Source organism: Grampus griseus (assembly GCF_964374135.1).
Source record: "Grampus griseus genome assembly, chromosome: 13".
In the NCBI taxonomy this organism is placed as follows: domain Eukaryota; kingdom Metazoa; phylum Chordata; class Mammalia; order Artiodactyla; family Delphinidae; genus Grampus; species Grampus griseus.
In genome coordinates, this window is record NC_139007.1 from 47,052,514 (window position 1) to 47,065,461 (window position 12,948).

Consider the following 12,948-nt stretch of genomic DNA (forward strand, 5'->3'; position numbering starts at 1 on the left):
GAGTGTTGGCAATTAATGGAGCTCAACAACTGGTGTGGTCAGAGAAAGAGTCACAAAAGACCACAGATTACATTTATACAAAATGTCTAAGAGCAGGCAAATCTATAAATGCAGGAAGTAGATTAGTGATTGCTTATGCTGAGGAGGGCATGGGGTTTAAGAGAGTGACAGCTAAAGGTGTTACTTTTGGAGGTGACAAAAATGCTCTAAAATTGACTGTGGTCTTGGTTCCATACATCTGTGAATATACTAAAAATAACTGAATTGTATATTTATTTTTGGCCACTTGGCTTGCAGGATCTTAGCTCCCCGACCAGGGATCAAACCTGAGCTCCCTGCGTTGGAAGCGTGGAGTCTTAACCACTGGACCACCAGGGAAGTCCCTCTGAATTGTATACTTTATATGGGTGAACTATAGGGTGTGTGAACTATATATCAATAAAACTATTATTAAAAAATCTGCACAAAATTAAAAAAGCACCACTTGCCTGGGTTCCTTTTCTTCCAGGTCATGATTTTCTCAGGCTTATAAAGCAAGAGCTACCAAAAGAGTTTAAACGTGCCATTACACACCTAAGGTTAGTGTCTCAGAATTAAATCCTTTTTTTTAAACTTAAATCTCAGTCTTTCCAGTCAAGTCCCACTTGTGGTCCCATGAGCAAGCTGAGGATTGTACAATACTTCCTAAAGGCTCTAGGACTAGGACTACTACTGGGCTATAAGGAAGAACTGCCTAGAGAACTTATTAATAATACATTATTTCAAGCTTCACCCCAGAGATACTGACTCATCAGACTCACAATGGGGCCCAGATATCTGTATTTTAGAAAGCAACCCAAGTACTTTGAATATCCATATAGGTTTGGTGACCACTCATAGCACAGGCTCAAGAATACTCTTTCATGATTCAAGTGAGCTGACTCCCTTCCTGCAACTTCCCACCTCAGACACAAAGAACTGACTTTTCAAAAGTCACCTTTTACATATCTTATTCTAAGATTTTAATTAACAACTATACTGTGCACACAAAAGGCCTATACACTAAAGATTTTTTCTCTTTGTAAGTACAAAGACTAGAGAGAAAGCTTATTTTTTAAAAATCTACTTTTCCTTTGATAGAATACATATTTTTGGCTGTTAGGATTTTCAAAAATTAGTACTGATTTCTGATGAGAAATTTTCAGTTTTTCATGCATTATATAAAGCATTTACACATAGGTAAAATTTTTAAAAATTAAAAAACTTTGGGAAGAAAACTTCATGTCAGGACACATTACAAAACTAGGATAACATAAAAAATGGAGATAAAATCACACGATAATAATGAAAAACATTAAATCAATATTTATTTAGGTTAAAGAAAAGTTATATTCTGCCTGTATGACATTGTATTGGATTATGATCCATTTTCTCACCATATCTACTGAAAAAACCTGTTTGATGAAAGCTTTAATAAGAGAGATTGCTAAAAATTGGAATAAAATCTTCTGAGGCTGTGGAAACATCTTCTCTTGAAGCGTTATAAATAGGACATACTGTCACAGTTTTGAGATTGGTGGTCCCAACCATGCCATTAAAAGTGAACAGTCTTAAAGACTTTTAAAAGTGTCATTCTTACTTTGTAATATTATAATCATTCATTGATAGCTGTCAATTCAGAAAGGCCATTTAAATGCGTAAATTCTTTTAATGAGAAAACTTTTTAACATGTTAGAGAAAACAAGTAAACATAACAAACTTTTTTACTTTGTATCTCCTCTGCCAAAAGATTACAATGATAACATAAAGATAGCAGCTCACTGGAAACAAGGTTATATGGGTGAAATGTCCTTTTGAGGGATAAATAGGAAGGAAGGTAATAATGCCCAGTGAAGAACTCATTCACATTCTGACTGTAGCCATGTTTATGGAAATGATGGGAAACATTCTACTGCAAAATGTCTTTTTATAGTATATATATTGACAGAAGAAAAACCTGTAAGAGGAGAAGTCAGTTTAGCTACACTGGTTTCGTGGATATAAGGAAAGGGAATATTTCTAAAGGATCAATTACTAATCAAGGTATTCATGCCAGTTAACAATATCATCTTGACGGTTGAACAAAATAGTAGATAAATCTGTGTTTTTATAACACTGAACTCAATTTCAAAATCAGCATATACTGTTACATGAAGTAAAACTTTTTCTATATTCAACAACAAATACAATATAACTAGTAGAAGACTGATTTCTCCCCAAACCTCCAAAGTTGTGAATCAATAAACTTGCCACTGACCTAAACCAGGTAAGTATTTATTTGAGTTCTGGTGCAAGGTAGTAAACTACATGTATTTTATTTTCTTTTTTAAAATTTATTTATTTGGTTTTGGCTGCATTGGGTCTTCGTTGCTGCACGCGGGCTTTCTCTAGTTGCAGCGACCGGGGGCTACTCTTTGTTGTGGTGCATGGGCTTCTCACTGCAGTGGCTTCTCTTGTTGTGAAGCACGGGCTCTAGGTGCACAAGCTTCAGTAGTTGTGGCTTGCGGGCTTTAGCGCACAGGCTCAGTAGCTGTGGTGCACGGGCTTAGTTGCTCTGCGGCATGTGGATCTTCCTGGACCAGGGCTCGAACCTGTGTCCCCTGCATTGGCAGGCGGATTCTTAACCACTGAGCCACCAGGGAAGTTCAATAGTTGTATTTTAAATATAGCATTTTCACTCTATAACAATGCCTTATTTTTACTGCCTATAAACTGGACGTAATAAACATGGCAAGGGATTTTATTTTTTGTGTCATAAAATTTAAGCTATAAGAATAACCTGCATCTACCCAAGACAATGCAGTACTCCAAATCAGCCAAACGAACTTCTAACAAATTTGATATTCTCAACAGTGTGCAGGGGCATAAAGAAGCAGTGAAACATGAAACTCGAATAATACTAAGTTGGCTTTGTCTACTAAACACCCAAAAATGGAACAACTTCCCAGCACTGTGGAGGAACAAAACACGCAAACTACAATGGCAATGACATTTTACAATAAGTTTAATACTATACTAATAGCTAAAATGCATAATTCATGTTAAAATTGGTTGGGAAGTTCTCTGTTGTTCTTAATTATAAAGTATTTTGTGTTATTTTGGCTATGCCAAGGAATTTGAAGTAATATAAAACAGAGTTATAGCATGTTGGAAGGACATCACCATCTACATAGGACTAAGGTTGGCCATTCTTGATGTAAGCAAAAGGAAAAGCTAGGAGCTTTAAATAATCAGTAATTGACAGGAATTGCTCTATTATGTGGTTCAACTTGATGACATGCCCATTGACTATAGTATAAAGCAACAAGAATACTTCTTCAACCCAGAGTGTTCTCTTTAGGATTCTGCAGTTTCCAATGCTAGGTAAATAATTAGTATTCATTTTTTCAGAAGAGGCAATATTCTGAAAATTTCAGGTTTTTACAGATTACGCACTTTTTATATCCATCACAAACCACCAAATAACAAATGAAACAAAAAACCTAGCCTTCTCAACTGTGAGGGCCCCAAAATAACAAGTTTAAACAAGTAATGTTAAGCAAAAAATTTTCTCATTATCTGAGGCATATTTGTCTCCATCTGTAATTTTCAAGATATTTTCAAATAATATCTTGGTAAATACATGGAGTTTAGTTGGCCAGTTATCAACATTTGCTGTCTCTCTCTGTGAGGAAACTATATCCTAGACCTATAAACCTAGATGATCACAATGGCTAAGAACAAAAAACAAAACAAAACAAAACAAAACAAGATAGGCTTTGCTTCCAAAGGTAGACAATAGAATTAATGAGTATACTGTCTGGGCCCAAATATTTGGAAATAAATGTACCTCATTAATTTGACTTCCATTCTGTAATTAATTTGAAGAAATAAAAGAATGTTAACTCAAGCATTTTAAGAACAAAGAATGGAATGGCACATAATTATATCTTCTTCTACATATTCATTTATATATAGTCATATCTAAATGTGACTAAAGACTTGGTTAATGTGTAAGAGTAAATTGCATTACGATGCTTCCACAAATGGGGAAAATGCACATTTCAATTAATACAAATATACACTAAACATCTATAATGTGAGAGAGAGTATGCAATAAATCCTACAAATAAACAAATTAAAAACAATAAATCCTACATGTTTTATCCACCAAAATTTCAATGCCAAAGGACAAAGTTGACTGTCCTTAATTTGTATCGCGATAACTTTTATTAGATTTACCTCCTGGATATTGTTACCAAATGAAGGAGAAATTCCTTTCATTGTGGTCTATGATAAGAAGTCAGATAATAATGGCTGAGGGAATCTAACCATCTCGTAATTCGAATGGCTTGCAGAACAACTGAAGGAATACACACTAAAGAGTATAACCTCTGTGAATCAATCCAATAAGACCACACACTTGTTGAATTGGACTAGTGTTTGACTAAACTGATAGATCACTTAATATGGCCAAAAGACAAAGCAGATTGTCCATAAATTCTGACACTCAAACCATTACGTTTTTCTTTTTTACTTCCAGTTTTGAGAATACTCAAATTAGGAGATATAAAAATAATTTATTCAGCAAAATTTGTCCAATGGTTTTCTATCACACAAAGAATAAAATACAAAGACATATACCTCTATGTGATCTGGCCCCAGGCTACTGTCTACCATCAGTCACCTCTCACTATATCTCACAATCACTGTACTCCAGACTAGCAGCCTTCTTGCTTGTCTTAGAGCACACCAGGCACATTCAGGGCACTGGCTGCTCTCTTTGCCTAGAATGTTCTTCCCCTGCTTATCTTCATTCAGGACTATGTTCAAATATTACTTCTTCAGGGAAAACTTCATGACCACTGCATATAATGCAGCACGATCTGTCATTGCCCTCTATCCTCCTTTTTTTTTTTTTTAAATAATCGTACATATCCGTAACTTGACATTATGTTTCCATTTTCTCCATCTCACCCCACTAGAATGGCCAGGGACTTGCTTTGTTCACTGATGAATCTCCAGTGCTAAGAACAGTGCCTGGCATATATGCAGGGGCTCGGTAAATATCTGGCAAATCAATAAAAGAATGAAAATCCACTTAATCTACAAATTTTGGTTTATATTTTGGGTCAGATACCCTAAGCTCTAGATACAGACACAAATATGCAAAGTGTCATACTTTGATAATACAGAAAAATAATATATAGAATTATTAGGAGGGAGAGTGCTCTTGCAGAGTTACAATGGACTAAAAACAGTTAATTGTCTTTAATTTTAGATCACTGATGACCTTAACCAAATGTGTTCTCAGTAGTAGAGATAGACTGCACCCAACTGAAAAGAGGAGAGGTAAGGAATAGAGAAGAATAATTTTCACAGTTTTTGAAGAACTGATTTACCAAGTATCATTTTCATTCTAAAGAACTGAAAGATTAATATTAAAGAATTTGCAATGTCACCTCAAGTGTTATTAATATGTTCATACAAAAACATATATGCTTTGATATTTTTTAGATATGCAATTACTAAGAGTAAATCAGCACACAGCTAAATTAAAATAAGCACAAAGTATTCCTTACCTGAATTTCTAAAATCATTCTGTCAATCTCATCTTGTTGGCGGTCTATTATCTACAACATAGGAAATATATCAGTCTGAATCAAATTTTTTTTTCCATTGCTTTTTTGGAAGTACCAAATTTCAAGAAAACAAAAGCACAGGGTATTATGAATTTATTTTTTTTAAATCAAAGTGTGTGTGGGTTTTTTTTTAACAAAAGTATTCATACAAAGTATCCTTTAAACAGCTGTATGATTTGGATCACACATATGTAAAACTGTAAACGTCTTACTCTAGCTCTTGATAAAACTTTAATCTTTACAATTTATAAAAATAAGTTTGAGACAGATTTTGAATAATTTAGGATGGAAAAAGATATCCTTTTGTTTTTGCTAAGAAATAATATAAGTTTAGTTTGGCTTTTATTTAAATTTAAATTAAAGTTACTTAAACTGCTATTTTCTTTCCTAATAAAAACATTCAAACTAAAAATTCCATAAGCTATTAAATATTAGCAAAAATATAAATCAAATAAACTAGATAAATTTATATCTATGCACGTATCCATATAGTATAGATTTCACTATCAAATTTCATTATTAAAGACATATACTGACCTTACTAGCATTCTCATTTTGTTTTCTCAGGTTATCATTTTCATTCTGAAGCTGTTTTGCATCTAACATGGGAAGGCGAATTCCATCTTCAAGGCATCTTTCTACTTTTTGCTGCAAACTGTTTTAGAAAGACATAATTATATGAAGAAAATAAGTTCTCTGTGCTGATTTTGGTAGATGAACGAAGTCTCTTCTTAGCGTCTATAATATTTTTTAAGCAAGCAATAATCAAGGCCTACAGACAACAGATGACTAAGTTTGAGTACCTATATTTCATACAAATAAGAAATATAACGCAGGCAGATTATCTTTTCAGAAATAGCAAATACGAGACCAGAGTCAAGAGCTGCTTAGTATGTGACAACATTAGGCCCTGGTGAAGTCCTTCATGACCCTAATCTGAGCTCTACAATCTAAGCCGTGTTCTTTCCCTCTCCCCCAAAGGAGAGTTCCTTGATTAAGATGATTATGGTAGGGAGCCTAAGAATACGGATACACATCTTTTGCCCTGCATTTTGAGTTCAGCAAAAGTTTGTTTGTAAAGATAATTGTTGACTAAATCAGCAGAATTACACTTCTCCTTCATTAATATGAGGAACAATCTAGTTCCTTTTTACAGTAATCTGCATTTCTATCAATAACCTTTCTTATTTCCTTCAGCATTTTTACTACCTCCTTTTTGAACTTGGGATCTAGTAGATGAGAGGTCAGTTTCATTCTTTATTCTTTCAGGGAATTCTCTTGATCTTTTCATTGGGAGTGGTTCCTCTGCTTCTTCATTTTACTTATATTTCTCTGACTGTATGAGTTTAGAAGAAACAGTTACCTAGTGGTCTTGAAGGGCTTTTTTTGTGGGAGCGTCCCTGTATAGCCTGCGTGCGTCTAACGTTTTTGATGCGAGGGCTGTTTTTAGGATGGATGCCCTGCCACGTCTTTCCTCAGTGTGTGCTGCCCTAATGGGTGTGATTGGTGTTGTGGTGACCAGAGTTTGCACTGGATGCTGAGTGGGGCCTCCTCTTTGAAAAGCAACAATCCAATATATTTATTCCTTGACCTAACAGTTTCTTATGCTATGCTTTTAGCACAAGAGTTTAAAAGCTTGAGTTTATGATTGTAATGCCCTATAAAACAGAACAAACGCATTACCTCTTTTCATTTTGTCATAAGATTAAAGAAAAAGATATGTGGTTGAGTTAATGGAGGTCAGGAAGCTGTTTTGAGACTAGAGAATAGGATATAAGATGTGGAGTAATAAAAAGAAATTAAAGACCAAGAAAGCAGAAAACAGGAGAAAAATAAAGGTAGAGTCAAAGGTATATGGATTTTTTTTGGAGCTGAGATTAGAAACACAGAAGACTGAATTGTCCCAGAAATCAGAGGTTTTCTGCACTGAAATCTAAGGAAAAAAAAGTAGACCAGGCATATTTAAGACTTTGAAAATAGCAGTAAAGCAATATTAACATGGAATTATCAGGAGGATTTTGACTAAAAAAGTGAGTTACATTGAGTTATATATAATTGATAGAAGCATAAAGAGTGCCTTTATTAAATTTAGTTTTTTGCTGCTTCGTTGTCTTCTTCTTCAGGATAGTGTTATCTACTTATAGTTGACAATTTATTAAGGTTTTTTAAGTTCTACAAAACAGTGCACATGTAGATGCATATATAGCATAGTTTTCTAGGTTTTTCATGAATCCAACATTAATTTTCCAGCTTAAATACATTAACAAAATATACTAACAAATAATATTCACTGCAGTTCTAACTGTATTAAATTCGAAGAGACCTGTGAGGCAAGAGATATGTGAGTAAACTCGGAAGGTGCATGGCAAACGGCCGCATCTGTTACTCTGCAGTCAGGTGAAATGGGGGCCAATTACTTCACTTTGACATGTCCCATTAAGGAGTGCAGTCCGGCTGCCCCTCTTTTTGTTACTTAGAATTTTTACTTATTCTTTGACAAAGCCATTAGATAAAGGGTTTGTGTTAATGCTTCCAGTTTTCAATTGATGTTTTTTTTTTTAGAAAACTATTCTCATCTAAAACCTACTCTTATCTAAAACCGAGATGTCAGTATGTTGCATCGCATTGTTAAATCACAACCGAGACAACCTGTTTCGATGACATAATACTTCTGGTTCTCAATAATACATCTTTAAGAGAAATAATAGAGTACTAATTATAAATTAACATATTTTAAGTGAAATGCTTTATGACAAATAAGGAATAACTTAAAAATAACATAAAAGAATTACTGAAGGTTTTCTTACCTCTGAACTGTAGTTACCAACTCCTTTTCTTTCTTTTTCTGGCATATTAGCTGTGCCTCATTTTCTTGACACTGTTTTTTGAACTCTTCAAGCCTTTTTTCCATTTCCATCAAAGTCTCTTGCAAATTCTTGTTTTTTTCTTCTAGAACTTGCAGCTAAAGAGAAATTTTTTAAAGTTCATGACACAAAGAATATTAAATATGTTCCTACTAGAAACTGATACTGGGTTCTCAAGAATTAATAGACTTATGGTTAAAATTACACTATCTTCATTTCATGGATAGCACTTAACACTTTATCTCTTCCTTTGTGTAAAGGGAGCTGAGAGAATGAGATTATGGAGAAGAGGAGAATAGGGTCAGAAATTTCTAGAAGACAGAGAAAAGTGAATGATCTCAATTTGGGGATATTTTTAAAATTTTAATTGTGGCAAAATATACCTAACACAAAATTCACCATCCTAACCATTTTTAAGTGTACAGTTCAGTAGAGTTAAGTACATTCACATTGTTGTAAACTAATCACCAGAACTCTTCTCATCTTTCAAAACAAACTCTCTACCCATCTACCTCTCTGTCCATCTACCTCTCCCCTCAAGCCCTGGCAATCACCCTTTGACCTTCTGTCTCTACGAATTTGACTACTTTAGGTATCTCATACCTATTTTTCTTTATCTTTAATCTATTTATCTTTGCTTTTTTTCTTTTTTTTAATTAAATGTCTCCTTTTCAATTCCTAAAATAATTACTGTAATCATTTTTTTAAAATTCTATTTTATTTAATTTTTTATACAGCAGGTTCTTATTAGTTACCCATCTTATACATATGCCAATCTCAATATTTATCTTTGTGATTGGCTTATTTCACTTAGCAAAACGTCCACAGGTTCACCCATGTTGTAGCATGTGTCAGAAAGTCCTTCCTTTTTAAGGCTATATTGTGTGTATACATCACGGTTTGTTCATCCATTCACCCACTGATGGACACTTGAGGTACTGTTTGGCTATTGTAAATAATGCTGTTATGAACATGCATTGTGAATAAACACCTGTTTGAGACTCTGCTTTCAATTATTTTTAGCATATACCCAGAGGTGGAATTCGTGGAGCATATGGTAATTCTATTTTTAATATTTTTGAGGAACCATCATATGGTTTTCAATAGTGGCTACACCATATTACATTACCACCAACAGTGCCTGAGGGATTATAATTTCTCCACATCATCACCAATGCTTGTTACTTCTGTTTTTTAGATATTAGCCATCCTAATGGGTGTACTGTGGTATGAACACATGTTTTAAAATCTATAGTCCTCTCTGTTCCTGCTCAAGCTCCTGTGGGTCCTTCTTTAGTTCCTTCATGATATCACCCTCTGTTAGTTTTACAATTTATAAATTAATGTAAACAGAAATTACATTATAGGTCTAGAGTCTACAGAATAATGATACTCCATGGATTAGATCAATGATTCTCAACGGGGAGTGATCTCCCTCCACTCACCCCAGCAGACATTTGGAAAAGTCTGCTGACATTTTCGGTTTAGGGGGAAGGGAAGAAGCAGCACTATTGGCAACCAGTAGGTGGAGGCCAGAAATGTTGTTAAGCATCCTTTAATGCACAGGACAGAATCCTACAACAAAAAATTACCTAACCTCAAATGTCAAGAGTCCTAAAACTGAAAGTCCCATGATTAGTAAGATTTTGAGAAAAGACTGAAGAGTAGGTTTAATAGATTTACAAATAAGGCTTCAAGAGGATAGGCCTCACCAGAGTTAGTAGAAAGACTTTGGATGAGGTACTGCTAAGAAAGGAAAATGGCCAGAAGAGAAGTCAGAGGAGTGAATGGAGGTCATAGATTAAAGTATATGAAAGAATTTATAGAAAGATTAAGAAGAATGATGAAAACAAAACAAGTATCTGGAAAGATGGTCAAAAAAAGGTCCTGTTAAGCCTTGGTGGATCCCACAGAATACTGGGAAAAGTCAGAACTGAGGTGCATGAGTGTGTGTGCATGCGGTGGGGTGTCACTGGTTTAGAAACTACCTTTTAGAGTAGAACAGTAAGTGAGAGAGTTAAGACAGGTTCATTAGGAAGGAAACCGCATATTAATTAAGAACAAGAAAGATCTATTCATGCTCAGATGAACAAAGTTTCTAATTAAAGTTAATCCTAAAAACAGCAATTAAGCACACAGATTTAACTTACAATTAGCCAAATATACAACTAAAATTTTAAATGATAAAAATTTACAAAATGAATGAAAAATTATAAAAATGAAATGTCTAAAGAGTCAACTTAAAAAAGAATATGTTTCCCTCTCATTTAAAGATCAGAATTTTATTTCATGTTACCTGTAGACTCTGACTCTGTACATCATCAAGAGTTGGAAGATCAGCCAGATACTTTTCTAAGGTCTCAATTCTTCTCTGCTTTTCTTTATTCTGTTCAGATTCTTTCTGGCACTTCTTTTTCAGGCTACTGATGTATCTATCTCTGGTTTTAAGCTAAAGAAAAAGATTATGAAGCTTCAGTGGTTTTGTCAAAAAACAGTAATATAAAAGCCAACATTCTAATCTTAGGCATCACTGAATTCACCAACCGTTCCAGATATAGTTAACACCACTTCCAACTTAAGTATGATTTATCTTATTTCATAGATTCGAAGATTCACATTTTTTTCAAATTCTTGTATCATTGAAATCAAGAGTTTTGAAATTTTTATTTGATTTTACAATTGATGATATAAACTGCAGTCAGGCAGCAGTAATGATGTAGTTTTTATTGCCTGCACATGTGCAAATTTGGTCAAGGCTATTCATATCTTTGTCACTTCAACAGTATTATGTACATGTTGAATGTGTGTTGAGTTTAAATCATATTTAAAATACCTTTGAAATGTTACATTATAATTTGGCATTGAAAAATGTTATTGGGTACCCAGAAAGACAGTTTCAGGGAACAACTGAAAAATCAGTGAAGCAAGTATTCATCTCTGGAAGGATGACTTTAATTTCTTATTTATTGCAAAGTTATATGTAATGTTTTACGTGAATTAAGAAAGGAAGATATCTATAAGTAATTAAAGCTGTTTTGTTACTTACAGACTTACAAAGGAATCGCTTATCATGCACTAAAGCAAAGCAATCAAAGCCAGGGCACTCACCAAAATTACCAAATACTTAGGAACAAATAATGGGACTAGTGAGACTAATTCATACCTCAAGCAAGACTATTGTTAAGGCATTGTGTCAGACTGAACTTGTACTATATTCTCTTACTATACAAAATAAAGATGTGCCTTACCATTAATGTCACCTTAGGACTGATGAAATATGCTAATTGAACACCTACTATGGAATACATACAATTCATGATCTTTAGTAAATCCCAATTTCTGTAGGTTGAACCTCAGACTTTTATGTGCTATTTTTTTTTCAGCTTTCCACCTAAAACATACGATCTTTAAATTTTGTAGATATACTATCTCTAAAGCTCTTTCATAATCAAGATCAATTAAAAACAATGTATATACAAATAGTTGCCTAAAAAGTAAACTCCAGACTCACATTTACTTTAATTTACCAGTCTTCCAAACATTTAACATTCTTTCAGAGGCTTACAGGGTTCTAAAATATCTTTATAGCCTTTTCTCATATTCACCAGGGAAATAAGTACGAGTAATTAGTAGTATAATAGATTACTCTTTCAAATTTTATTAAAGCTAATGCTTGTCCACAATCCAGTTTCTTTCATGCCTTATCTAACTTATTTCAGTTCCAATGTATAAAAACTTTTATTAAAACAATTTCAATTGGAAAAACAAAACACAAAACAAATATACACTACCAAATGTAAAACCGATAGCTAGTGGAAAGCAGCCACAGAGCACAGGGAGATCAGCTTGGTGCTTTGTGACCACCTAGAGCGGTGGGATAGGGAGGGTGGGAGGGAGGGAGATGCAAGAGGGAAGAGATATGGGGATATATGTATATGTATAGCTGATTCACTTTGTTATAAAGCAGAAACTAACACACCATTGTAAAGCAATTATACTCCAATAAAGATGTTTAAAAAAAAAAGAAAAAAAACTCCCAATTTCAATTGGAGAAACAAATGACATCGCATTTCATCTATTCATTCCATCAATAACGTTAGGATTCACTTAGGTCCTTGGGTAAGGAGCAACAACGGTAAAACAGACAAAACCTTTTATTTGGGCTTTCTTAGGACTAAAATCAAGTATGCTGGTGTGACAATTTAACTTTTGATCTATCAGAACTCACAGACTGTCGGCCCTGGCCGTGACCTGAAAGACCATATACATATAATCCTGCTCTTGCCTTAGCAAATGACCCTGTAAATTACAGAAGTAAACATAACTACCAGCCTATTTTTACTGCATGCTCCCTAATTTACACTTAATTGTTTGTGTCTTAAATGTGACATAATTGTTTAAGTGACATAATTGTGTCCTCAAAAAGCAGCCACTGGAATAAGTTA

At 34.0% G+C, this 12,948-nt stretch overlaps 1 protein-coding gene across 1 annotated transcript in view; it reads right to left on the reverse strand.

Moving 5' to 3' along the window:
- CEP85L (centrosomal protein 85L) overlaps positions 1–12,948 on the reverse strand; it is a 154,508-nt gene that overhangs the window by 21,191 nt on the left and 120,369 nt on the right. The window contains exons 7-10 of the mRNA XM_082669082.1: positions 10,800–10,952; positions 8,447–8,601; positions 6,177–6,294; positions 5,580–5,630 (exon numbers count right to left, since the gene is read on the reverse strand). Coding sequence (XP_082525208.1) covers positions 5,580–5,630; positions 6,177–6,294; positions 8,447–8,601; positions 10,800–10,952 — 477 coding nt within the window. The remainder of the gene's footprint in view (positions 1–5,579; positions 5,631–6,176; positions 6,295–8,446; positions 8,602–10,799; positions 10,953–12,948) is intronic.